The sequence below is a fragment of the Postia placenta genome (assembly GCF_002117355.1).
Source record: "Postia placenta MAD-698-R-SB12 unplaced genomic scaffold POSPLAscaffold_1, whole genome shotgun sequence".
Lineage (NCBI taxonomy): Eukaryota > Fungi > Basidiomycota > Agaricomycetes > Polyporales > Adustoporiaceae > Rhodonia > Rhodonia placenta.
Window position 1 is genome coordinate 1,192,226 of NW_020169832.1, and position 26,135 is coordinate 1,218,360.

At 52.3% G+C, this 26,135-nt stretch overlaps 7 protein-coding genes across 7 annotated transcripts; 6 read left to right on the forward strand and 1 right to left on the reverse strand.

The window, feature by feature from the left end:
- Positions 1-3,460: 3,460 nt before the first annotated feature.
- On the reverse strand, positions 3,461-4,235 carry POSPLADRAFT_1042452 (hypothetical protein; the record flags this gene model as incomplete). The annotated part of the gene is made up of 4 exons (XM_024478110.1): positions 3,461-3,511; positions 3,572-3,724; positions 3,779-3,893; positions 3,937-4,235. The coding sequence occupies 4 exons, from the start codon at positions 4,233-4,235 to the stop codon at positions 3,461-3,463; spliced, it is 618 nt and encodes a 205-aa protein (XP_024343986.1).
- A 2,141-nt stretch (positions 4,236-6,376) lies between these two features.
- POSPLADRAFT_1072224 (hypothetical protein) lies at positions 6,377-8,569 on the forward strand (the record flags this gene model as incomplete). Its single annotated transcript, XM_024482500.1, has 15 exons — positions 6,377-6,473; positions 6,548-6,588; positions 6,679-6,716; positions 6,785-6,832; positions 6,915-7,025; positions 7,075-7,160; positions 7,221-7,273; positions 7,328-7,382; positions 7,439-7,493; positions 7,544-7,579; positions 7,638-7,710; positions 7,770-7,908; positions 7,965-8,158; positions 8,218-8,306; positions 8,370-8,569. The coding sequence occupies 14 exons, from the start codon at positions 6,377-6,379 to the stop codon at positions 8,260-8,262; spliced, it is 1,071 nt and encodes a 356-aa protein (XP_024343987.1). The 3' UTR covers positions 8,263-8,306; positions 8,370-8,569.
- A 2,197-nt stretch (positions 8,570-10,766) lies between these two features.
- On the forward strand, positions 10,767-12,874 carry POSPLADRAFT_1042454 (hypothetical protein; the record flags this gene model as incomplete). The annotated part of the gene is made up of 11 exons (XM_024478111.1): positions 10,767-10,847; positions 10,905-11,012; positions 11,083-11,205; positions 11,268-11,430; positions 11,486-11,569; positions 11,631-11,727; positions 11,785-11,911; positions 11,974-12,093; positions 12,158-12,332; positions 12,392-12,635; positions 12,703-12,874. The coding sequence occupies 11 exons, from the start codon at positions 10,767-10,769 to the stop codon at positions 12,872-12,874; spliced, it is 1,494 nt and encodes a 497-aa protein (XP_024343988.1).
- A 427-nt stretch (positions 12,875-13,301) lies between these two features.
- On the forward strand, positions 13,302-14,743 carry POSPLADRAFT_1042455 (hypothetical protein; the record flags this gene model as incomplete). Its single annotated transcript, XM_024478112.1, has 4 exons — positions 13,302-13,330; positions 13,396-13,652; positions 13,707-14,567; positions 14,625-14,743. The coding sequence occupies 4 exons, from the start codon at positions 13,302-13,304 to the stop codon at positions 14,741-14,743; spliced, it is 1,266 nt and encodes a 421-aa protein (XP_024343989.1).
- A 360-nt stretch (positions 14,744-15,103) lies between these two features.
- On the forward strand, positions 15,104-17,004 carry POSPLADRAFT_1129189 (hypothetical protein; the record flags this gene model as incomplete). Its single annotated transcript, XM_024483818.1, has 6 exons — positions 15,104-15,161; positions 15,216-15,619; positions 15,682-16,103; positions 16,153-16,475; positions 16,533-16,644; positions 16,710-17,004. Coding segments are annotated over 6 exons (1,614 nt in total), but the record flags the coding sequence as incomplete, so codon positions are not given.
- A 3,600-nt stretch (positions 17,005-20,604) lies between these two features.
- On the forward strand, positions 20,605-20,907 carry POSPLADRAFT_1127544 (hypothetical protein; the record flags this gene model as incomplete). Its single annotated transcript, XM_024483639.1, has 2 exons — positions 20,605-20,708; positions 20,763-20,907. 2 exons carry the CDS (start codon positions 20,605-20,607, stop codon positions 20,905-20,907), a joined length of 249 nt encoding a protein of 82 aa, XP_024343991.1.
- A 625-nt stretch (positions 20,908-21,532) lies between these two features.
- On the forward strand, positions 21,533-25,334 carry POSPLADRAFT_1063972 (hypothetical protein; the record flags this gene model as incomplete). Its single annotated transcript, XM_024481748.1, has 9 exons — positions 21,533-21,925; positions 21,979-22,001; positions 22,032-22,648; positions 22,706-22,899; positions 22,995-23,072; positions 23,128-23,967; positions 24,020-24,667; positions 24,721-24,795; positions 24,849-25,334. 9 exons carry the CDS (start codon positions 21,533-21,535, stop codon positions 25,167-25,169), a joined length of 3,189 nt encoding a protein of 1,062 aa, XP_024343992.1. The 3' UTR covers positions 25,170-25,334.
- Between the last annotated feature and the right edge of the window lie 801 nt (positions 25,335-26,135).

The window sequence follows — 26,135 nt, forward strand, 5'->3', positions numbered from 1 at the left end:
GGTGTGCTTGACGGTGGACGCGGGCACGCGTCGCCGTCCCGGAACTGGCGTCGCGTGCGCGCAGGCCCTGAATCTTCGCTCGGGCGTTGTAGGTGGTATTAATGAACGAACATGAATGAATGCACGAACGGCCGGTGTGTATACGAGTGCGCATGATTGGCCCGCGCACATGACGACGCGAGGCTAAGAGAGTGTGAGGCAACGCTGGGGCATGATGAAACCGCGAAATGAAAGAAGCCGGGCGCGGTCGCGCCAAAGGCGAGCCCACCCACTGGCCCGTCTGAGACTCAAACCCTATTACCGCTAAGAGGCCGGGCCATTAAAGGCAACAACCATGGCTATCGTGCGCCGCGGGTACCGCCCGATCCTGCGCTGTTCAGGCGTGAGGATATGAAGAGAGCACATCCGGCGGGTTCATCCAATTGGCAGTGAGAACCTTGTTGGTTATTCCTGTGCGTAAAGGAAGGCGGGCGTGGGCGCCAGCCGTATGGGTAATCCGATACGAGGAGCGCACCAGCTCTCCCAGACAGGGCCTCGACCACGGAGTGTCCGTGGTATTCTCGTCTTCTTGCCTCAAACGGGAGCCATGAACACGAGCGCTGAGCTTTCCGCGGACTTCCCAAACAGAGAGGGCATGCATTATTGCTTAATACCAGATGGACGGGACCGCATGAGTTGTAGGGAGAATAAGTTTCCAGAGCGGGTCAGGGGCCGGCGTCTCCGCGCGGTGTGGACAGAGTGAGGGCATGCAAAAGCAGCCGGAGGCATTCAAATTCATATAGACTCACCGGCAGTGGTCAAGGATGGCATGCAGCGCAGGGTTTCGCCTACTGCACCGGGATTCTGGATACCGCTACACCTTCTGAGACTGATCCACCTGAACAGGCTGCGCGTTACGTACCTCCGTTGGTCATGCTTGAACGGTGTTTGAGACGTACAGGTGCAACGGTGGCACTGGTGCCATTTGCGCCCTGGCCTCGAGCGCGGCCACTCTCAGGCGGTCACTATACTGGTAAATACAAATTCGAGCTGAGCTCAGCCTGGCCTTGAGCCAAGGACATGAAGCGCTCCGCAAATATGCGACGGGCCAGACGGTCTTGGTACTGCGGCCGCGCGTACGTACTTGTACATACCCCTTGCAAGACAGTAGAGCAGTTAGGGTAGATAGCCTTCGTCCCCTGTCCGGCGACCGCATTGACCATGTACCGACACCATAACGGATGATAGCAGCTTCAGATTCTAGAGCTCTTCACGATGCGATCTGGAGGGAGTATGATCGGCGATCAGAGGTTAAGGCGGTGTCTGCCATGAACGACGACAGCGTACCTCCGCGATGAGACGTAGGAACGAACGTGCATCGCGATGTGCAGTTTTGGCGAATCCATCCTTGAGTCTGACTGGTTCGCCACTAGGCCGAAGACGCTACAGGGGGCCCTCAGCCATTGAAAGAGAAATAGACTAGGCATGAAGACCCAATTAGTCGGTCGGGCGCCTGGGAATTACCACAGATGTCACGCTGTGCAGCGGGAATAGGAGGGCTTTGTACGCTCCATGTTACCGCGATTGCGGTGTGTCCGCACGATCAGGGTTATCTGCTTGATGTAGAGCAGGGGGGCAGAAGCACGCAACCAAGCAGCTGACACCGTGGGGCATCATGCACGAAGCGGGGGTCACCCCACAATGCGATGCACCCGTAAACGCGGCAGCAATGGGCGCGACATTGACAACATCGATGAGGTCGGTGAGGTCAACCAATTATGTAGAATATGTGTGTCATCGTACGCTCGAGTAGTCGGGGTCTGTACGCCTGATGAGGAGTACATAGGGTCCGGGCCGCTGACGAGCCCGCGATTTGGACGAGGATGCTGTAGCGCTGGAGACCCGCTGCGCGCCGAGCCGAGCAACAAGGACTTACGTCGTAATGAGTGATATTGCACCCGCGTCTTCGGAGAAGGACATGCACGCAAATCCCCCATGGGATGAGCGACGTACGCAATCCGCAATGACGCGGGCGGCCGCGTTGCCATATGGTGCGTGTCGGCCAGGATATCACTTTAGACTCCGCCAGCGATATCCCAAAATGTCTGCGAATGAATGTCCGTGTGCCTGCTTGCTTATCAGGCAAAGGCGGATCCCGAAGTGACGCCGCTTCTGGCATGTCGTGAACACTAAATTTGTAGTCTTAAAGGAAGAAACATCGTAAGAGCGGGAACGTGCCACTGTGCCTGCACTTCCTCGTACATGGGTAAGCTTCGAGGAAGAGGATGCTTCGAATGCGTGTGTTTGAAGAGAATATTAGTAGTGCTCTTGCGATCGTCGTGAGCATAGGGGGTTACGGGTCTCGTGACGTCATGGCGAGAGATGGGGTGCTCATAGAATCTAGAAGAGACAATTAGACAAATACTTACGATGTGACGACTGTGACCGTGATGGGCGTGCCTGTGGCAGCCCGCCACTGTGAATGGGGAATGCAGCGGACACTAAGGAAGAGGTTATGACGCTCTATCAGCAGCTGCGGCGCCGCTGTCGTGCACTCCTTGAGACGAATTGCCAGCCAATTCGTCCTGTCTCATATCGTCCAATCAATGGACTCGCTGTTGACCGGCGGTGGCGTGTATCGCTGACCGGCGGCCGGGAGTACGGCGCATGGAAGTATCACGAAACGTTGTGTAGGTTTACGCTGATCGTCGCATCAGCCATAACGCAGTCAGACGCGACAAGAATTGATAGTTAGTATACAAGCTGCGTCCGTTAAGCTCACTGACTCAGAGCGAAGCGTGTGGCACTGACAAGTCCCGCAAGGAATTTCATCAAGGGAAATAAGATCTTGCGCCGATGGCCGGTCCAGGGGAATAACACCTTGGACAGTACTCGTATCAGTCAGGCCGCCATAGAAGTCAGCAAATATGTATACAGACTTATCTAAAGGGGCTAGATGGTACACAGCACTATCCCATGCCAGGTGCCACGTTCAGAGCTTCTGCGAAAGGTGTCAACTTCTGAGATCCTAGGTATCCCATTTCAGAAAGGTTTGAAGGGACAGCAAGTTGCTTCTGTTCGGTTGGCATGCATTTGATGAAGACCCTGACCATGGGAGTGGGTATTGGCAACAATGGCAGATAAGAAAGCCTGTCAAATGAATCAGAGAATATGATCAATATGCTTCGACGATCGTACTTACTTGACGGGGTAATCTCTGAAGTAACACGAGGCAGGATCATCACTTGCGCTGGTCGCTCGAGACTATCTTGCGTATAGTGCAAGAATAGGGTCTCACTCGTGAGAGCTGTGTGTACAGATGTCTCTTCGAGTCGTGTTGGCCGTGGATCCGGCATGACACGCATCAAATGCCACTGTCGAGAAGTGCGAGAGCTGAAATCCATTTAGACTTTAATTGGCAGCACACAGAATTAACAGATACTATACACGATATTGTACAGAAAGCGACACGAATGGTACATTACTCAAGTTTGACAGTTCCGTCGATGATGTAGAGCACACCGTTCTGTGCCTGTCAGCCGCATGCATGTGTGAGTGCGAAGTGGAAGCAGTAGGAACAGTGTACGCTGACTTCTTTCATGCTAATGAGACGGACATCATCATCCATGCGCACGCGTGTCCATTCCGGTTCATTCTCATCGGGATCAACTGCCTGGAACGTAACATTTTTGCCGTCAAGCATTGTCTCGTGGGTTCCAGGAGTGAGAAGGGAGATTGGTGAATGCTGCAAGAAAATCAATATGCAGCCATCTTGAACCTTCACATCATCAGAACTCACAGGAATTATATGTGCGGATACCCATCGATTCACGTTCTCCTTGGACAGAGCGTCGTACTCCTTTTCAGGTAGAATAACGCCTTCCTTTATGGGAGCAGGTCCTTCATGCCTACTTCTGTTTTGGCGGTGTACTCCATCAGGTTATGAGAGAAACTCACGGCTTCCGCGCCAGTGCCATGACCGCCTTGTTTGTGGGCACAAGCATTGTGATCCTGGCATTCTCATCCGAAAAAAGAGCACTCAGCTCCGTCTCACGTGAATAAGAGTAGAATATCGACGCCGAGGAGTCTATGGTAAGCAAGTCCGCCAGAGTCGGCTGTGCGTGAGTAAAAGGCGTGTATGCTTTGTCGCCCATGTCATCTGTAGGGTGTCCTTGAAAGACCGTCTGGTCGCGTATAGAAGCAAAGGAAAATAGTGGGCAAGCCAGCAACGAGAATAAGAATGAGCGCATGTTCATCGATGATGGCGGAGCAAGACAGGTGGAATTTGCAAGTCGCCTGCAGTGGAGCCCTTATTGCCGTTATCACTCAACCTGTCAGTCGGGCCAAACACACATAAATTTCGCGCCTCGCGTCGCTCTGAGCACCTCGAACAGAGAACACGGATATCTCTTGAAATACTCATCGTATAGCCTTGATTCTTGCTGCGTTCGACTCTGCTCGTCGCCCCGGAGGGTCTGATACCAATAATATTGCGATCTGTCCATGCGTGACTATTGTCAGCTCCACCACCACCCTTTGGATGCAGGATCGGTTTCGCTCGCGAACGCAAGCGTGTATTCTTGTCGGAGTGACTGCATTTGGTCAAGGTGGATACTAGGGAGGGCCCGGTATCATTTTTGGTGCGTCCCCTAACCCATATTTCTTTCCTTGGTCTGTTCTCTGCACTCGAGCATCACACAAGCTATGGTTGTCCATCTGTAGCCTTGTGTTCTTCGCCCATCTGACATCTCAGCCTAGTAGCCTACTACTGGTGTGTTTCTAGCTTTACAAGACATCTATCATCTGTTTAGCGGCTGTCTGCGCGTCACTGTCAACGCCCTGCGTGTGCACTATGGAATGGCATAAACAGCATGCAATTCACAGAATCCCAGCCTTCAAATCGATGTTGATGGACTCCCAAACTTCCAGCGCATGTCCAGCTCTCCCAGAGAGACAGTTATCTGTGTTTGGCTCACTGTTGGTATGTCTGACACCAGAGCCAAGCTTTGTTTCGCAGTCAAGTTGCTCTACGCATTGTATCTTACATAGGTAATGCTCTTAATAGACACATATCAATCATTTCACATATTGGACAATGTAATGCGTGTAGACATCCTGGTAAGGCTCAATCTAAGGCCTACTAAGATGATATCAAGGCAGGGTAGAGCACTGGTGTGACATACTGTGCACAGCATCTCATGTAGCCTCTCTTGCGCTGTATACAGGTTGGTTGCGAGGATAAGAGGTGATGGAACTAGAGGGCAGCGCAACTATTAGTCCATCAAGTATGCAGTAGAAGCTGTCCTAGATGGCGCGAGAGCCTCTTTGTGATTGAATGCCAATGACAGATGAGGGGAACAGGTTCACACCATAAGATAGCTCTCATGGCTTTATATGATATATTACATGGGTTGGGGATACTGGAAAATAGATCCCGAGCAATCTGTACTGATGGCATGGAGGAGTGCTAGCAGTATGGCGACAATAGCATATAGTGAAGATAGTCTTACTGGGGGACACACTCAACCCATACCAGGCCCTCCCTAGTATCCACTTTGACCCAACGCAGTCATTCCGACACGAACAGATGCTTGCATTCGCGGGCGAAAACAATCCTGCGTCCAGAAGGGAGTGGCGGAGCTGACAACAGTCACGCATGGATAGATTGCAATATTATTGGTATCAGGCCCTCCGGGGCGACGAGCAGAGTCGAACGCAGCAAGAATCAAGGTTATACGATGAGTATTTCAAGAGATATCCGTGTTCTCTGTTCGAGGTGCTCAGAGCGACGCGAGGCGCGAAATTTATGTGTGTTTGGCCCGACTGACAGGTTGAGTGATAACGGCAATAAAGAGGAAACCTCCCACGCGTAATAACTTTCGACGCAACTCTGAAGTCTCTACACGATATAGTAACTTGCTCTTATCTTGAACAATCTTCCCTATTCCCATGAGCCACTTCGCCTACGCTCGTGGTCAATTTCTGCGACTAATCCCCGTACTTATTTTCGGCACATGGTATACCTCAAGCCTGACGTGATGCATCATTTACAGGTCCACACTACACTTGTATGGCATCTGTGTAATAGCCTGTACAAGAATTAAAGGAGCATCGACTGGACAGCGTTATCAGTGTACCATGTTATCGATGACTCCAATTGGAGTTCTTTACTGCCCTCGCGGTGAGAATAGATGTACCTCGCTGACCGATACTGACCCACACACATACCGATGTAACCAGTCCCGCCCGCGATTATGATTACCTTATGGCGATTATTTCCCCTTGCCGGGAGTCCGTCGACCGTGAGGTATATAAAGTCGGATCAGATACCGTATTCCGCCCTTGTAGTCTCGACGCCCAACGACTTCTCCTCGAAGACCTCTGAGCAACGCAACCCATGTCCGAAGTGAAAATTGAGTTCGACCCGAAGGGCATGCCCTTCAGAAGGCTGGGCCCAAGTGGTCTTCGTGTGCCTGTGTTTTCCCTCGGCGGATGTGAGCCACTATCTCAACTTCGGTTTTGGGCATTATTGGTCCTGTTCAGCATTGAATGTGACGCATTGCTGCAGGGTTGACACTCGGTGGGACCGTCATTGGTGACCCTGTCAAGGTAAGTGCAAGACTTCATTTTGTATTTGATATCAGCGTCAGAGAAGCCTCCTGACGCCTGCGTATTGGTCATCGATTGTACCGGATACAGGAAATCATCAAGACTGCCTTCGACCATGGTATCAACATGTAAATGTCCATGCACGTTGCACATGGAAAGATACCGTTTTCTGATGCTTTTGCGAGCTGTTCATCAGGTTTGACACGGCGGAAGTATATGCGGATGGCAATTCTGAGAAGGAGATGTGCGTGTTTCACCTTGGCCTGCGCGAGAATCCGAAACACCTTCGCGTTCGACTAACACCGTCATGTTTTGTATGCATTTAGGGGTCGAGTCATCAAAGAGTTGGGCTTCAGACGAACAGACCTGATTATCACCACCAAATTGTATTGGGGACATCGTCAAAACCCGAACGGCACAGGATTGTCGAGGAAGCAGTAAGAGTCACGTCTCCTCACTTCGAGCAGTGACGAACTCTCGATGCAGCATCATCGAGGGGACCAAGGCGTCACTCGAACGGCTCGGTCTTGATTATGTTGATGTACTTTTTGCGCACCGCCCAGACATCAGTGGTGAGTAACAAACGCGCCGACTTTGGTTGTATGCGACTCGGTAACGGTTCCACGTCTCAGTCCCGATGGAAGAAACTGTCCGTGCTTTCAATTTCGTGATTGAGAAGGGCTGGGTAAATTTGGTCTCCTTTACCTATTTACGGAGTTCTTGACGGATCGCACGGCAGGCTTTCTACTGGGCGACATCAGAATGGTCCGCTCGTGAGATCGAAGAAGCCTACCGTATGTTCTTGCATCTGTCACGCATGAACGCATGTCTCTTAATTTCCGGGTTTTAGATGTGGCTGACAAGCTCGGCTTGATCCCTCCTATTGCCGAACAATGCCAGCACCAGTACGCACCTTTGCTTCGATGGTATTCGGGTACATGCTGAGTTCCCGTAGCATGTTCCACCGTGAGCGCCCCGAGAGCGAGTACGCGTAAGTGACAGACAGAGCCCCTTGAAGTGCGTAACGCTGACACCCTCCGGACGTCTAGACCTATCTACAAGAAATACCAGATCGGTACGACCGTCTGGTCGGCCCTGGCCAGCGGGCTGTTGACCGGGAAGGTGATAGTAATTGTGTCTCTGCTCCGAAACACGACTAACTTCGGCCGTGACACTGCTAGTACAACAACGGCATCCCAGAAGGATCCCGTTATGACAACCACAAAGACTTCTTCAAGAACACCATTCAGTCGTTGAACGAGGAAGAGGGCATGAAGAAGCTCGAGAAGGTCCGAGCCCTGACAGAGCTCGCCGAGAAGGGTGCAACCCATCCCTTGTTACAAACCAGTGGGCCTGTGCTGATGTTATACTTGCAGAGCTGGGCTGCACAACAGCGCAGTTGGCGCTCGCGTGGGTTGCGGTCAACCCGAACACGAGTACCGTGATTCTCGGCGCGTCCAAGCCGGAGCAGGTCGTGGAGAACCTAAAGGCGATCGAGGTCTTGCCGAAGCTCACGCCCGAGGTGCTGGCGAAGATTGAGGCGATTCTAGACAACAAGCCCGCTGACCTGGTGCGTTCGCTGTGCGAAGGTTGAGTGTGGACATGAGCGCTGAGACCTAGTTATGATAGCCCACCTTTGGCCGACCGGCACTGGACAAGTTCGGCAGACTGTGAGGCGCGCTGCGGGATTATGTAGCAAGAAGTATACTATGAGCGACGTGTGTTTCTTACCGTGTATGCAAATTTTGAAGTTAGACTGATCGTGAGTGATCCACCCATATAATATTCGTGGCAGTATGGTTACTGCTGTTCAACGGACTGATTGACCATGTCGACGTGTACGATGGCCCGGGGTGACTTGCTGTCAGACCCTGTCCTGGCCCGAATAAGTCTAATTGTTCGCAGCACTATCTGGAACGGCATGAAAACAGATTTGGGCTGTCGTAGACTATGGCGCCCTAGGGAATCTGTTGGCACGTTCAGTTGTCGAAGTTATCCGCGATCATCATAAGACACCACGGTGGTCGTCGTCCCCAAGTAACCAAATATGATGAGTGTTTCAGACTATATTTTACTGACTGATAGCGATTGTAGCGGCCCGCAGAAGCAGGCCATTTTTTCCATGAACATCCGCGCGTAGCGAATATAGTCAAGTACGACGTTCACGCCCGAGGCCGATACCCTACGGAAGGCAATAGCCCAACTGCATTCATTGCTAGCCTTATCTTGGACAAGGGCTTGTCAGGATTGGGAGGACTATCATCCGACTGTCATCAAAACGGCTGCGGCATCTCTTTCGCTAGCGTTCTTGAGGCATTCGGAGAAACGGGGCTTAGGTATATGAGGATATTGGGACACCTTTCTCTCACGGAACCTCAGCAACGTCACTGCGCCAGGGTTGACTTTCCCTACACAACTCAATCTGACAGCAGGGGATCTCTTCTCGATAAGTGGGAGCTGACCGCCACGCTCAACGTCGTGTCTGCCCTCGGATGAGGCAAATTTCCTGACGAACTTGTGCCGGTGGTACTCTTATATCCTGACTTGCCACGACAGGCAGTCGGTGTACCCAATACAAGAGTCATGAGTATGTGGATTTGAACTCTATTATCCGGTACTTGATCCGAGCTGAGGCTTCTACGCTAGACCATAAGTAGAGACAATTTAATGAACAAGGGCGAACCACCGTACCTCCAGGCGGAAAGGAGTGCCGCAGCCGCACACTAGAAGCCGGTGTCTGTCGTCGACTGTGCGTTTGACGAACAGTCCCTGACAAGAGAACAAAGGTCCTCTCAACTTATCCACCATCCATATATCATCCTGCTTGTCATTGGCCTCCAGTTCAAGGGATGGGGCGCGAAGCCTGTCATTTTTACCTCACGGTGATAGTGGTCATCGGCCCCGGTAGCATATCCGTCATGCACTAATGACTCCGGTTGCTACAATCGTCGGAGTCTGTGAGTATCAGGGCAGCTTCTTGCGAGACTGGTATATCATTCGGGCCGGATTAGCGGTAGAGGCGGACAGTCAAGATTACAAGACTGACCTTGAAGACATATTACTCATGTTCCTCTGTACATAGGAGACATCATGACGCCCGACTCTTTTGAAGGCCTGAGATACAGAAATATAGCGGACAGTGTATTCTATCATGAATTAACTCTGAGGTTCCTCTTCATGAACATTACAGCCCATGAAATACTGTAACCTGTTCCCTGCGTCCTAGCGCAAGGTAAGTTGTTGGCCGCCACTGGCAGGTTTTCTGAAACACAGGTCCTTCACCTTGAAACGGTGTGGCATTATACTGCCATCGCATGAGGTGCATAGACCCTCTACCCCGTAGGATGCGAGTATATATGAACTTTGTTGGAAGTACACGGTGTTTGACCTAGCTTGTAGCCAGCAAACACGTAAGGAACCAAATACAGAACGAACGGTGCGAGTACCATACGCGGTCATGTGATCTACTACCGTAGGTATCGACTGTCTTTCAACAAACTTGGGACTTAACGAGTACCACCTGCCTGTCTGTTTCAGGCGCCCGCGAATCGCGATCGCCGTGGAAGCTGCGATATCACTTTGGGATACCGGTGTCCCTGATTGGGACATAAGCCGGGAATGAACCTGTAACACCTGCTCCTGTTCCTACTATTGCGCCTCCTATGAACATGCATATTCGATGGCGAGGGAACACTGCACTGCACTGCAACGAGCAAGAACTCGAATACACACAGCAATCCCAATGTACATTACAAACAGGCTGAGGTGGGGGAGCGAAGGCCGGTCTCTCCAAGGTGCGTCACGGGCTCTACAAGGCAAAGGAGAGCGTGTCGATAAGCTACGTTGCGAAACTACACGTATGTGATGGCGCGAGATCACTGCAGGGGCTCGGCGTTAGGTTAGGAGCCGGTGCGGCAATAGTAGTTTCTGCCCCACGAACGCCGTAAAGCACAATCTCCAAGAGGAAGTCTACCGATGTTAGGACTGCTGAACCTCACTCAACCCTGTAGACATATCAGTACTGCAGTAGAAATTGGCCCCATCCGGGCGCTCTGCATAAATAACATTTACGGCAGGCCTCGGACAAGTCTCGGCACTGCCATAATGCTTGCGGTTCGCGCCCTTCGAATTTCCCATGTGTCATCATCGTGTATCTAACCATCGTCGCCTCCTGCACCATGACCGACTTGGTGCCGGTCTACTACGCATTTGCAGGAGTTGTAGCCGCCCTGCTATTCTATAAGTGGCAGTCCGACCCAGTACGTGCGATTTCTGCATTGAACATCATTGGACCTCGCTTATGATGATTGAGAAAGTTGCGCGCAATACCGACAATTGGACCCTCTGCGCCTCTGTTGTCATATCTGGGCGCAATTAGGTTTTTCAAAGATGCATCAGGCGTGCTTCAAGAGGGCTATGACAAGGTAATACTCGCGATGCGGTGTTGGTATTATCATCTCACATATTATCATCTCACACTTGCTGTTCCAACAGTACAATGTCTTCAAGGTTGCGATGATAGATAGGTGGGCGGTCGTCGTGAGCGGGGCCAAAATGAATGAAGAGCTCCGAAGCATTCCGGATGATCAAATGTCATTTATGGATGCTGCCGACGAGGTGCGAGTCTACACGAACCTTCACGCATGTTCACCTTGACCGTCTGTCTGTCGTGGCACCAGCTCGTTCAAACGAAGTACACCATCGCGCCTGACGTGCTAATACATCCGATACACATCACTGTCATAAAAGAACAACTCACCCGAAACCTGGCACCTCTCTTCCATGAGGTTGTGAAGGAGGTGGAGGCTGCCATGCAAGAATTGATACCAGCAAAGGGGGATGGTGATTTGTCTTACGACATTTGTGAGAACAATGAATGCTCACATCAACATCACAGACTGGATCGAAGTCGACGGATACTCGACTGTGACCCAGATAATAACACGAGCAAGCAGTCGTGTGTTTGTCGGCTTTCCCCTCTGTACGTAAAAGTAACTCGATCCGCAAGGGGCACGCACATAGTGAACGCGATTTGATAACAGGTCAGAATGCAGAGTATCTGAGGATCGCCACAACATACTCCGCGGAGGTCATGAAAGGAGCCATGATCATGAGCGTCCTGCCAGATTTCCTCAAACAGTGAGTAAATTCGTAAGCTCTATAGTTCATTACCGGAACAATGACTGTTACAAATAGCATCGTAGGTCCTTTACTGCCTTGGTCTCGAAGAGCTCTACGTCGTGCGGCTCCATTCTTACTTCCTATAATCACGGAACGGCGGCGATTGCTCAAGGAGTACGGCAGAGATTGGGAGGATAAACCTGTCAGTATGACATTTTGAGTTATGTAACATTACTTAACACATTCCCTTAACGTCCTTCACAGAACGATTTATTGATGTGGATTATAGAGGAAGCTCGGCGTGTCGGAAGAGAGGACTCCACAGATCTCATGGTACAGGGCATCATGGCTTCTAATTTCACCGCCATACACACATCCTCTCTGGTGCGTTCTGAAAGGTGTATGCAGCGTTATAAGCACAACCCCTGATACATGCGAATGCCCCCAGACCTTCACGCACGCCTTGTATCATCTTGCTGCGAATCCGGAGTATATCCAATCTCTCCGTGAGGAAATCGAGGAAGTAATTCGGACAGATGGCTGGACAAAGGTATCAATGGGGAGTATGTGGAAGTTGGACAGCTTCCTGAAGGAATCGCACAGGGTGAACGGGATTAGCGGAAGTGAGGATGTTCTTGTGTGTTCTTTTTGTTGACCTTACTGACGATGACGACATTCACAGTCTCCGTTATGCGTTTAGCATTGAAGGACGTCACTTTCTCGGATGGAACATTCATTCCAGCAGGCACCTTTGTCGCGGCCGCAGCCACATCCACGCACCATGATGAAGAGAACTACAGCGACGCGACCGTATTCAAGCCATTCCGCTTTTCGGACATGCGCGCGTCAGAGTCCGAAAAAAATAAACACCACTATGTCAGCACCTCGGCGGAATACATTGGCTTTGGCCACGGCAAGCACGCTTGGTGAGATCCAAGAATCTTCTCTGAGATGACGACGTGTTCTTACTCGCCCACATGAAATAATCCCTAGTCCTGGACGTTTCTTCGCCGCGAACGAGCTCAAGATCATGCTGGCATCCATTGTTCTCAACTATGACGTAAAGTTTGAAGACGAAGGCAAGCGTCCTGCGAACGTGTGGTTCGCGACGACAGTTCTTCCCGCTCCAGGAGCGAAGGTTATGTTCAGAAAACGTCAGACTTAGTTATTGAGTGTCTTGTTTTCTTGCACTTTATTGTGCACCTTGACCCTTCTGTGTGTTGGAGTTATCGAGAGTTGGGACCCATCGAGCTTCTTGGTGGTGCAGCCACCAGTCCCAAAATGGCAGGTACATTTCCTTGATCGGGCCGCCATAGTCGTCATCGACCGGCACAGCGCAGCGCGATGTCCAATCTGCAGCTAGTTCATCTTCGAGCCTGTCCCTCCACCTCCGTCATGCGAGAAACACCATTACGAAAAGCATAAAAATTCTGAAAACGTAATCGCTATACTTAATCCTTCAAACGGCAAGTGGAGCGGGCTGAGAAGAGTCAATGTGGGTAGCACTGGCAGTCGACTGTGCACAGACATCGGATTAACTGGCAGGCACTGAAGTGGGAAAAGCGATTTTGAGCACACAAAAACAAAGCATCATGCCGAGGCGAGCTACACTTTACGAGGAGTGTGTATATGGCACTACGCTGTAAATTGACCTCATGCCATTGCTGACGACCTTCCTGGGTGCAGACTCTCTGTTGGAACGAGGCTTGCGATACGAACGCTCATACCGCCTCCCCAGCAGCGTGAACCCCTGAGATGGAACAACTTCCACCGTGCCTTCGTCTACTTCATTCCATTCCTGTTCATGGCATACCTCGTGCGCAGGGCTCACACGTATCCCATCCGTTTGCTGCTGCTGCCAACGTTGATCACAAGCACGATATATTCTACATACCACTTTAGAGTGGACGATCCGTCATGCGTGATGCTGGATTGGCTCAGATGTGCGTTCCTTCTTGCTATATTTATAGCGCATCATTGCTCACTGTTACGTTAAGGCATGATGGCCTATTACATCATCTCAAAGTCCCTGAACTTCGGTTTGACGCCAGGAGGTCGGTTCAAGATTGGCGAGAAGCGATTGCTAGACATTAGCGAAACAGAACACCAGCCTCGCGGCGGAAAGCAATCACTGCTTCCTACATGGCTCGCCGATGCCTTGGAAGTGACTTTTGTCGTTCGAGGGTTCGGTTGGGACTTTGGTAAGGGTGTACATGCGCCCCCAGACTCCCGCTCAATGGAGCGTCGGACCTTCCTCCAAGCAACCGCCTTGTCTTTCTTCAAGAACGTCTTCATCACTGATCTCAGCGATTCGTTACTCAAACTTGTGCCAGGAGTAGGCTCAGTAAAGGGAGGCTCTATATTCAAGCCCGAACTCCCAACCTATCCCCGCTACACCCTGTCTACAACCATCCACATCGCCGGAGGAACCATGGTCGTCTGTGGCCTCGAGGCGTGTTATGACCTTGCTACGCTCATTGCAGTCGGTCTGTTGGGGCACTCTCCTCCTAACTGGCCACCACTATTCGGCGGTCCTTGGCGTGCCACATCGCTACGGGAGCTCTGGGGGGAGAGCTGGCACCAGCTTCTCCGACATATGTTCCTTATTTACGGTGGTTATCCGGGGTATTGGTTGGGCGGGCGCGCTGGGATGGTCTTCGGCGCGTTCCTAGCGTCTGGTGTGTTCCACGCGCTGGCGCTCAATATTCATGATCACCGCGTTATATTGTTCTTCGTTATGCAAGCCGTTGGAATCCTCGCAGAGGTTGCTTGGGTAAGAGTAACGGGCAGACGAGTGGGTGGTGTTGTAGGATGGTTGTGGAAGTCGTTTTTTGTGCTCGTGCTGGGGCAGATGTGCGGTGCGTGTCCCGCGAGGTGTTATTTATGTCCTTGGTGCTGATGAATTGTTCTGACAGTGGATGCATGGGCTATTGGCGGATTTGCTGGCGCGACACTCGTCCCTAAGCGACTGAGTATTGTTAGACAGGCCCTGTTTCCTGTAATGCGACTTGTATTCCAGCAGCCTTGGCAATAACGTAGTCTCACGTTTGATCTCTTGTGTGCTTTTCGCTTCGCGAATGTACATATTTTGCGATAATCGTGTGTATGCTGACACGCCCATGGCAGTATACAGTACTGGGCGCTTACATATTTGTGTCATGGGCGCCAGGACACGTCTGCGTATTCGTACGTACAGCTTGCCCGTCTTCACTTCGATCGGAACCCGCCCCCCGCTATTTCTTCAGTCTTCAAGCCGGTGACCACGCACTTAAGTAGCGCAGCGTGTTCTTTGATTGCACAATCTAGTCGTCAAGGAGCATCAGCGGTAGCGTACGTGGGGGAACGATCATCATGGTACGCAAGACCTTTCGCTATTCAATAAGCGGTTCTGAAGTCGAGGGCACAAAACCAGGTTGTTCTCGCAGCATCAATATGCACGAAGGGCGGGAAAGGTAATGCACGCGTAATCTTGCCTATGTTTCCGAGTTGACTGAGGACGGGAACAGCGGTCATCTCGCGACAGTTCCGCGACATGTCAAGGGCGCGCATCGAGTCGCTCCTGGCTTCATTCCCCAAGTTGATACCCACCGGCACACAGCACACCTCAGTCGAAACTACGGACGTCCGCTATGTCTACCAGCCGCTTGAAGAGCTCTATATTCTTCTCATCACGAACAAGGCATCGAACATCCTGCAGGACATCGAGACCCTCCACCTTTTCGCGCGCGTCGTCTCAGACATGTGCAGGAGCGCAGAGCAACGCGAGATACAGAAGAACGCGTTCGAGCTGCTGGGCGCGTTCGATGAGATCGTCAGCCTCGGCTACCGCGAGGCCGTCAATCTTATGCAGGTGCGCAGCGTGCTGGAGATGGAAAGTCACGAAGAGAAGATCCAGGATATCATCGCCAGGGTGAGGCTCATACTGCTCGGGTCGTCTTCTGTAATTCCGGCTGAACTGGCGACGGTGGACAGAACAAGGAAGCGGAGGCAAAGGAGGAGCTCAAGCGGCGCGCGAAGCAGCTCGAGATGCAGCGCCGTGAACAGCAGCGGCGCACTGCGTCAGGCGGACCATCAGGCGGCAGCTATCTTGGCGGCGGTGTGACAGGCTACGCCCCCGTCCCGCAGCGCTTCGACGCAGCGCCCTCGCCGGTGCGCACCGCGTCTCCTGCGCCATCATCACTGCGTGGTCCCGCGTTCAAGGGCAGCGGCATGAAGTTGGGCAGCAAGAAGACGCGGCAGTCAGAGCTACTAGATGCCCTGGGCAGCGAAGCGCTACTCTCGGAGGATATGTCAACGCCTGGCACGCCAGCCGCATCACATACGCCTGAGCTGCCAGTGGTAGCGTCGGCTCCTAAAAATGACAGGGGAAGTTTGCCTCCCGTCAATGCTGAGAGGTTTGTATATTCATATAATTCGAGAGTGCTATTCTTACACGGCATCCAGTGTACACGTTGTGATTCGCGAAACAATCAACGCCGAGATAGTTCGGGACGGCGGTCTCAATAACATGGAGCTCAAGGGCGACATGAACCTGCACATTAGCGACCCGGCCCTTGCCCGCCTCAAGCTGACTCTCGCACCACCCTCAACGGCATTCGGGCCCGAGCTGCAGTTCAAACAGCACCCCAACGTGGCCAAATTCGCTGCAAACCGTGATCGTGTTGTTGCGTTGAAGGACCCTTCTCGCAGCTTCCCAGTTGGCCAGGCATTGGCTGTCCTGAAGTGGAGATACTCGGGCAAGGACGAGACCTACGTCCCTCTTTCCAGTAAGTCGGTGTTGATGAAAGTCTAGCCGATAGTCGCTTATGGAGTGCGGTCTCCAGTCAACTGCTGGCCGACCCCTTCCAATGATGGAACGTGTGAAGTGAATATCGAATATGAGCTGGAGAACGAGGGTCTCACTCTACACGATGTGGTCATATCGATTCCCCTACCGTAAGTGCCCTACGCGTCATGCAGTGGTGCATGGGCGGTACTCATTGATGGCTATGTCGCACTAGGGACGGCTCTTACCCGACTGTGTCCTCCCACACTGGGGATTGGGCGCTGAACCCCTCCAGCCACTCGCTCGATTGGTCAATTCCCTTGGTCAACGCTGAGGATCGATCGGGTTCACTGGAATTCTCGGTGGGTGGAGACGACCCGGGGGCCTTCTTCCCTGTGAAAGTATATTTCATCAGTGAAGGTAATGTGGCGGGTGTTCATCTCGCATCTATCACGCGGGTGGACAACGGAGAAGAAGTCGTTTACTCTGAAGACGCCGCTGTGCACGTCGAAAATTATACCGTGGTCTAGAGAGCTTGTATGGACGATTATTTATGTACTCTACCGAGATCGTGTGGTGGGAGTCCAAGATATGCCCAAGACAGAATGGAAATCCCGCTTTAGTGTTCCTCATGCTGCTCTATTAGTTGTCTTGAGATATCCACAAGCTCGTCATCCGAACGACCTGTGATGGAGTCTATCACGCAATGTCAGCAGTCGCACAAATGCATATTCCGCGAAACCCCGCCCACATGTCCACCGGACTGGGTCTCGAGTCTGGTTTCGCCGTTGATTTCGTGTGAGTGCATCGCGCTTAGACGCGGCATGCTTTGGCTGCTGGTGAGACCAGGCGAACGCCCAGAAACGCGGGCTGGTGATCGACTGGGCGACCGTCCGCCAGACGAGAAGTCTTCGTTGAAGTACTCGTGGGGGGTTCTTGCCGAGAGCCCAGACGATCCGGAGCCCGAGGACTGTGCATTGCTCGAGAACCCAGCGGGCGGTGAGGGGGTAAGGGCAATAGGGGGGACAGCGGAAGGGCGCCGACTGGCTATGCTCAGATTCGCATAGCCCGAATATCCCATGGGCAAGCCTGGCCTGGACTTGGGCACCCTCGGAGCGGGGACCTTGGTCTTCTGCCGCTCGAACAAGAGTTGGAATGCGAGCAGGCACAGGAAGGCGTCGTTTCCCGAGTTGTGCATCGTGCATCTCACGTCGATGCCGAGGGACCGAAGCATGTTGGCGAGGGAGAGGGTGGAGCCATTCGATCGAGGCTTTCCGGACGGATCCTGCATGGCGCCGCGCTGTCCGGAGACGAAGAGTTGCCTCTCGAACGATGCAGTGTCAATCAGAAGGACGTTGGAGGGCAATTCTTGAAAATAGAGTAATAAGCGTGAAACGTAAAATGCTGATGGTGATCAATTGAATGGCATACTAATTTTCATTTCCTTGAATCGAGCGAGGTCACCAGACAGTCCATGTCCGACGAGTACGAGGTCATTGATGGTCGTTTCGGATTCGGGACTTGCCAAGCTACTATTCAACGAAGCCTCATGTCCGGCACCACACAAGCGAGGAAGTGAGCTATAGAAGCGCACCTAATCACAGCCTGTATGATTTGTGGAAGCTTTGCTTTCGAAATGACTTGACTCTCACCCCACTGAGTTAAATCCGATATCAATATCCGAGGTTTTACCATTCAACAAGACGCGGGTATCCGTACCGCATACTGTGTGGAGTGTCAGCGAACTATTCAATTAGGTAGACGCTATATTCAACGCACGTCCCAAGGAAAGTTTGGGCAGCGCTTGTTCTGTACTTTGTCCACGTACTCGGAGACAATGTAGTGGCCACGTCTAGGGGCGCGCTACTCAGCAAAAATCTAATTGCAAAGGTCCTAGCATTACCTATAGTTTGATGCTGGGTCAGGAGGCCAGGCCCGGTTCCTACCTCTGAGATGCAAACGTGATCACGCTGTGAAGCGGGAAGAAACTTCACGATCAACATGCGGCTCACCCATCCAGGTGACCACACCGCACTGCAGCATATCCCCACTCCAGACAAGACGACTCGTTTCGCTCGGACCATTCAAAATCAATGGCGAGAAAGGACTTCGTTCGGCCCGTCCAGAGTCGCCTGATGGCATCCGGCTCGCCGTTCCATACACGCATCTTCAGCGCAGCCAAGTAGGCTGCAGGAAGAGTGGCGTGTACTTTCCTGTATGTGTTTGCATCTGAAACTTTACGGACGTGCCGCTGCCCGATCTCGAACGGTATGACATGTGTGAACCCATCTAGTACAGGGAATGTTTCCCCGAACCTGTGCGCGAATGGTCAGCCGGTGATGGCGCTTTAGGTCAGCGAGGGACCTGCCTGGTCTTTATCATTTTAATAAATGCTCGCAGAGAAGACAGCTGAGTGACAACATGCGCTCTCCCCGTTGTCGAGTCTGTGACGGTTATGACGGACCATTCAAACCTGAGAAAATGGTCGAACGTCTCGAAGAAGAGCTTCCACGACCTATCGAGCCTGCCACACATGATATATTGGTGAACTTATGACCTGACATGCGGCACATCTCAAACACATATCCACGCACCACTGGATACCATGAAGCTGGAAGTGATCAATGTAGGCAGAGTACACCTGCATCATTGTTTCCATCGGTCAATCTCTATGCCATCGTGTCCAACATGGCCGTTGGCGTACCGATTGGAGATCATAATTCCAATCCCGAGGATCGACCAACGTGAAATCAGACATTTCCCTGATGCGGTAAGAGCACAATTAGTAGGTTATTCGCCGAGCCTGGTCCACGGTGACCCCCGCAGCTCTTCCTATCCAGCAGTACGTTCTGCGAAACTTCCCGACTCGGCGGAAAGCTGGGACGGTTGCGCTGAGCGGGGAGCGGGCACGGCGAAGACGTCGAACAGCGCAGCTGGCTGCAAGGCCACAAATTTCTCGGAACGCACCATCAGCGTGGCCTTTGGATCATCGGCCGCGAACAGAACAGTGCTAGTACGTATTGACCCGCTGGTTTGCATACGGGCACAACGTATGCCGGCCGGCAACAAACTATCTCGCCGCTCTTATCACTCAAATCTCTGAGCTCGTCGAAGTGAACAGCACGCACAATAGCATTTCTTGATTGTGAAAATATCATTCTAAAAGGGTCCTATTATACACCGTGTAGAGCAGACTCCGGAATCGCCTCCAACAACACACCCACTCATGGAAGGCCTCATGCTTCAAACATCAAACATACACATCTTTAGTGTGAGTCACCCCTGGCAAAGAATTGTGATGAGTTTGGAATCAAACGGAAATAGAGGCGTATCAGAGACTTGAATGGTTCCAAAAGGAATCGCACCCATCATGCCGAAGCACTCGTGAATGTTTTGCAGAAGATTTTCATCAAGTAGGAGTGAAAGGCTAAGGATACTCACCCCTGTCAATTGGATTTCTCATATCAAGCAAAACATGGCAGCCGAAGCCTGACGACAGTTGAGGTATCAAGTTCAAGGGGCTAAGAAATGGAGTCAGCACTGTACTTGACTTTGCATACGAGTAATATCAGTAAATGTTTCGCATTCTTCTCAAAACACCAAAAAGGAGTTCGAAGTGAGCTGAGTTACGAAGATTTCTCATCAAGGAAAGTGCAAAGACTACATATGAGCATGAATCATGAGTCTCACCTGCATCGAGCATTAAGCTTTCAGGAGCTATAAACACCAAACCCGTCGACTAGGCGGCTCAGCGAGACTGATATAATGGTAGCCAAATAGTGAGTTCAATGCAATCGCGTTGATATGTCGGCATTGTAGAAGCCACTCCGGAATCAGTCAGACGAGATCATTTCCAGCATAAAGACTGGATAATACTCTGTGCCACTCAGACGACACAGACACGAGAAAAGCGAACAGCCAGCACCCAGAAAAGACAGCGAAAGAGAGAGGTGGCCGAGAATCGACGACGTGTCGGAATTTGAGGCGTCTCAAAGATCACGTGCTCGTGTTTCGACCTGCCCTCAAGTCAGCCACGCTATTCGGGACTGTACAGTCATTTCCCAGGCTCCCCCCGCCCTTCGTCAGTGACTACATCCTCTCCAACAGCTCAGGCAAGCAGCAACTCGAAGATGCAGATCTTCGTCAAGACCCTTACGGGGAAGACCATCACCCTTGAGGTGGAGTCTTCCGACACCATCGACAATGTCAAGGCCAAAATTCAAGACAAGGAGGGGTGAGTTATGCCCAATTCGCGCTAAGCAACGTCAGGCTGATCTTGCACGTGTAGCATCCCCCCGGACCAGCAGCGATTGATCTTCGCTGGTAAGCAGCTCGAGGATGGCCGCACCCTCAGCGACTACAACATCCAGAAGGAGTCGACACTTCACTTGGTCCTCCGGTACGTTCGCAGATTCTGGTGCGAAGTTGGATAGTCTAACCGTCTGGAAATGCAGTCTCCGTGGTGGTATCATCGAGCCCTCTCTGAAGGTGCTCGCGGCAAAGTACAACTGCGACAAGCAGATCTGCCGCAAGTGCTACGCTCGTCTCCCGCCCCGTGCAACCAACTGCCGGAAGCGGGGATGCGGTCACTCTTCGCAGCTCCGCCCGTGAGTGATTCAACCGAAGTCTTCTTGCATCTGGACACTGACAAGCTGCTCGTGCTTTCCAGTAAGAAGAAGCTGAAGTAGTGGTTTTCGCTTCTCCGTTCGGGCTCATTTCTTTGTTGTATGCGACGGTAGCGAGGACAGCCTTGGGGGAGGCTATTCTACATGTACCACACTCGATATGCAGCTTATGACATGCATCTCCTCCGCAACTATGGCCCAATGCTGCGCCTTAAACACGGAACACCCGCAGTTCGTTTTGAGACTAGCGCCGGCACTTGTTTGCTCGGGGAAAGTGATCGAATGATCGAACCCACGTGGTTCAGTGAATCTATGTCGGCGAAAAATGAGGACAGATCCTTCCGCATACAGGACCCGGGTCGGTATTCCTCCTAGATTATTCCTTGCTTACATCTTTGTCTCCTGGGCTCCCTTAACTTGATTCTGCTCTGCCATGGCGCGCTCACAGAAGCCGGCTAAATTCGCCAAAAAGCCATCACACAAGGCGGCGAATGCACTCGGGTACGCGAAACGCCAGTCGCGTAAGACAAAGGAATCGTCAAGTACTTCTGTTACGGATGTCTACGAATTCCAGCAAGAGAAGGTCCGGCGATCCAAGGTGAAGCTCCAGTATGAGCGAGATGAACTACTTGGCGCGGGAGCTCGTGGCAGCGAGAGCGAAGACGAGGACGGTGGGGATGTACGTCGACAGAATCAGCCCAGGTTGATAGGAGAGGGTGAAGAGAACGAGCAGATCGATGAGGATGAGGACGAGGACATTGATAGTGATGCTGCCTTTGACGAGAGCGACGAGGAGAGATACGCTGGGTTCAGCTTCTCGCACAAGGTGCGTTGGTCATTAGGGTCTCAGTGTTATCATCCGTTCACACCAACAAACAGAAGCAGACGGCGTCGAAAAACAAGCCATCACAGAACTCATCAGGTGCTACCAGCGCAAGAAGTGTGCGCTTCGCGGAGGTCGATCTGAACGAAGACGACGACAACGAGGCGGATGGACATAGTGATGAACAAAGCGACGGGAACTCCGAGGGCGCGGCTTCGGATGACGAGGAGGAAGAGGAAGAGGAGGAGGGTGAGCCTGGCGACTTCCTTGACGTCCTGGATGTCCTCGACGGCAGAGCGCACCTTGACAGTGAGGAAGACATGGGTGACATCGAGCGGGAAGCAGGAAGCAAGCAGAAACAGGACAAGATGGCGAGTCAAGCGATGGGTAGAGACGGGGACGTGGACATGGACGACGACGACGAAGCAGAACGATTTGGGTCCAGTTCAGAAGGTGATGAGGATGAGGACGACGAGGAAGAGAATGAGGAGCAGGGGCCCGAGGGGCAGATATCAGCCTCTGAAGAAGAGCAAGAGCAGGATGAGCTTGCGCTACAAAACCTGGGGCAGTTCGTGACAAGCCTAGGTGCAGGGCAGAAACGCAAGGCATCTAATGGCGAGGAAGGTGAGAAGGAGGGCGGCGGAGATGCTGCGCGAGTGAGAAAACGACGGCTTCTGAAGGAGAGGACGGAGGCGGGGGAGGAAAACGAGTTTGCAGCTCATATTGGTGTGTTCATCCTGCCTACCTTGTCGTGGTGTATGTCTGTTAACTATGATCATCTAGGCGGGAGAAAGCTCAACATTGATGACCTACTCGCACCATTGACGGCCCAGTCGTCAAATCTGCTCTCGCTCAAGAAGTCGGCGAAGGTTCTCACGTCGCAATCAGGTTCTGCCAAGACACTCGCTGCACCTCTGCCACAAAGGACGGCGGAGCGATTGGACCGTGAAGCGGCCTATGAGCAGACAAAAGAAGAAGTTGACAAATGGAAAGCGACCATGCAGCGGATCAAGGAGGTGTGTTCGATATTTGCGTGTTTAGGCAACGAGACCCCTCTCACAACCTCCCACAGGCTGAACATCTCAGTTTCCCGCTGCAAGCGCAACCTACGGGAAAGACATCAAACCTGGAACTTGCAGCAAAGTTCAAGGTAAGGCAATAACGTTTATGGTACCAGAACATCTAATAACAATAAATATGTGCAGCCTACGACCGAGCTCGAGAGCGCCGTTGACAAGCTACTCAAGTCCGCCAAGATGCGTGACGAAGACATTGCACAGACTGAGTCGCTCAAACTCAATCATCTCTCCGTCGAAGAGGTTGCTGCACGGCGTGCTGAGCTTGCGAAGATGCGCGAATTGATGTTCCGCGCCGACGCTAAGGCGAAGCGTGTTGCAAAGATCAAGAGCAAGACGTACCGTCGGCTCAAGAAGAAAGAGAAGGCGCGCCTAGTCGCCAAGCTGGGCGAGGGCGGAGACGCAGAAGACGAGGACGACGAGGAGGTGCAGATGAAGCGGGAGGTCGAGCGCGCACGAGAGCGGGCGACGCTGCGGCACAAGAACACAGGCAAGTGGGCGAAGTCGATGAAGGCACGAGGGGAGCTGGACGAGGACCAGCGGAAGGAGATCAATGAGATGCTAGATCGCGGGGAAAGGCTGAGGAAGAAGATCAGCGGGAAAGGCAGCGATGAGGAGAGCAGCGATGATGACGAAAGTGACGAGGATGAGGACGGGGAGGTGGCGGCGCAGCGCATCAAGGCGAGTGCGTTTGAGGAGCTTGCAGGTCTGGACGAAGACGCTGGTGCGCAACTGGAGGCGAGCGAAAAGAAGGGGAAGAGCATATTCGAGATGAAGTTCATGAAGGACGCTATGGCGCGGGACCAGCGAAGGGTCAATGAGATGATGGACGACTTCGTTAAGGAGATGGGTGGTTCTATCCCGGATGAAGACCGGGAAGGCTCTGCAGATGTAGACGAGGAAGAGCGGCCGTACGGAACTGCAGTCGAACGCGTTGGTGGGCGTGTTATATATCGTCCCGGTGCAATCGTGAGTATTTCTTCTTCTACAGTGCCATCTTTATGCTGACGATGTATATTAGCCTGAGTCTTCCCGTCCTCTTGCATCAGTCGCATCGGATACATCCAGCGTCACCCTCAAGTCGACCGATCTGCTTGGTGGTGTCGCTCAGCCCGAATCAATCCCTACCTCTCCCATCATCGAACGCGCAGACCCGCCGCCTCACGCAGAAGAAGTGAAAGTGAACCCATGGCTAGCGCGTACTGAAAATCTCAGTCGTCCAATGCAGAAACGACACGAGGTTGCGGTTAGCAAAGACAGCGGGAGCGCGGAGAAGTCCAAGAACAAACTGCGCAAGCGCGACAGAAAGCGGGAAGAGGAGAAAGAAAAGGCCAATCAGGACGCGACAGTGGATATCGAGATGACCAACGTGATGACTCTGGGTGCCGCTAGCAGCAGCACCGCTATTGCAGCAAGTACGAGTACCAATATCAACGCTGCACCTGGCCCTTCCAAGAAGCCAAGCAAGAAACAGACTCAAGCCGCTGTCAGCAAGTCAAAAGTCCGTTCAGGGGGCCATGCGGGAGAGGACAGCGACTCAGAAAACAGCGAGGTAGAAGAGCAGGAACGACAGCTTGACCGCAAAGGCAAACAGAAGGCGAACGGTGTGAAGGCTTTCGAGCAACGAGACTTAGTCGCTCTCGCTTTCGCAGGGGACAACGTTGTTCAGGTACCCCTCTTGTGGCTATCACGGGGAGGACTAATCTGATGCAAGCCCAATAGGATTTCGCTGAGCAAAAACGCCGTGAGATACAGGAAGACGCTCCGAAAGAGGTCGACACCACCCTACCTGGATGGGTATGTGCAAATCAGCTTATCCCGACAACCTCTCTGACACTCATTCGTTGTAGGGCTCATGGGGCGGCAAGGGCGCCAGGAAAGCGCCTCCTAAACCATTCCTCGTCAAGAAGGTCGCCGGCGTTGACCCCACTACACGAGCAGACTACAAGAAAGCGCATGTCATTATTTCGGAAAAGCGCGACAAAAAGGCGGCCAAGTATCTCGTTAAGGATCTGCCGTTCCCGTACACGAGCAAGGCGCAATACGAGCGCAGTCTCGACACTCCCATTGGGACGGAGTGGAACACTCGTGTCGGATTCCAGCGCGCGACGTTGCCGAAGATCGTCAAAAAGCCAGGAATGATCATCTCACCCTTGGAGAAGCTCACATGAAACCCACAACACAACCCATATGTAATTTATTTCGTCAAAACTGCATATGTCCTGTCTTGCATATTCACATCCAATATCGTCGCATGCACTGTTTTGTTTTCTGTCATCCTATCACAGGGATATCCAATATATTGAGCGAGTCATCAGCAATTATATGGAATCAAGATCATGCAGATGCTAGTGTCCGTCCATGGGTGTATCTGGGGTGTGTAGGTTGTACATATGAGTATGACAAGATCCTGCGCTCTGGTCCCGCCCATTGCGAGTGTTACGATCGCATGTGCGTTTGCCAGGACGATCACGATCCACATGATCCACCCTAACACTGTCATGATCTTACCGTTCGAGAAGTTTACCATCTGTTCGACCACCTCTATGTCTACATTGGTCGCACTGTTTTTTCCTACCGCAGATGCAACTGGTGCATCCGCAGTATCAGAAGGGTCGCCTTCTGCGGAAGAGTGAGGTTGCTCTGGGGCGCTCTGCTCCCGCTGCTTCGAGTCGACACGCATAACCGGCTCCTTTATGCTCATGTAGCGCTTCGAGGACGTGATGTAGATGAGGGGGAACACGATCAAAGGCAGAACGATCGACACCACAACTTGCGATATGACGAGGAGAGCACTGATCTCGCCCTTCCCGAGGCTGACTGAGACAATGAGCGAGGGGATCAGGCCAAGCAGCGAGTCACCAAACGTCTAAGGACAGGCTATACACGCATCGTCAGGCCCAGCTGCATAACAGTATACACGACCTACCGATATGCGCCATTGCCACACCGGAAGAGCTCTGGCTTGATGCCAACAAGATGGCGCGTCAATGAGGAAAAATCACGTTGAAAATGCATTGTAAAAAAGCACGTCCTCCGAGAAGATCCCTCAGTAGATTATATGCGTCAAAAAGTGTGACGGGCGGCTCCTCGAGCTTCACATCTTAGTGCAGAATAATGTATGCCATCATTTCTTT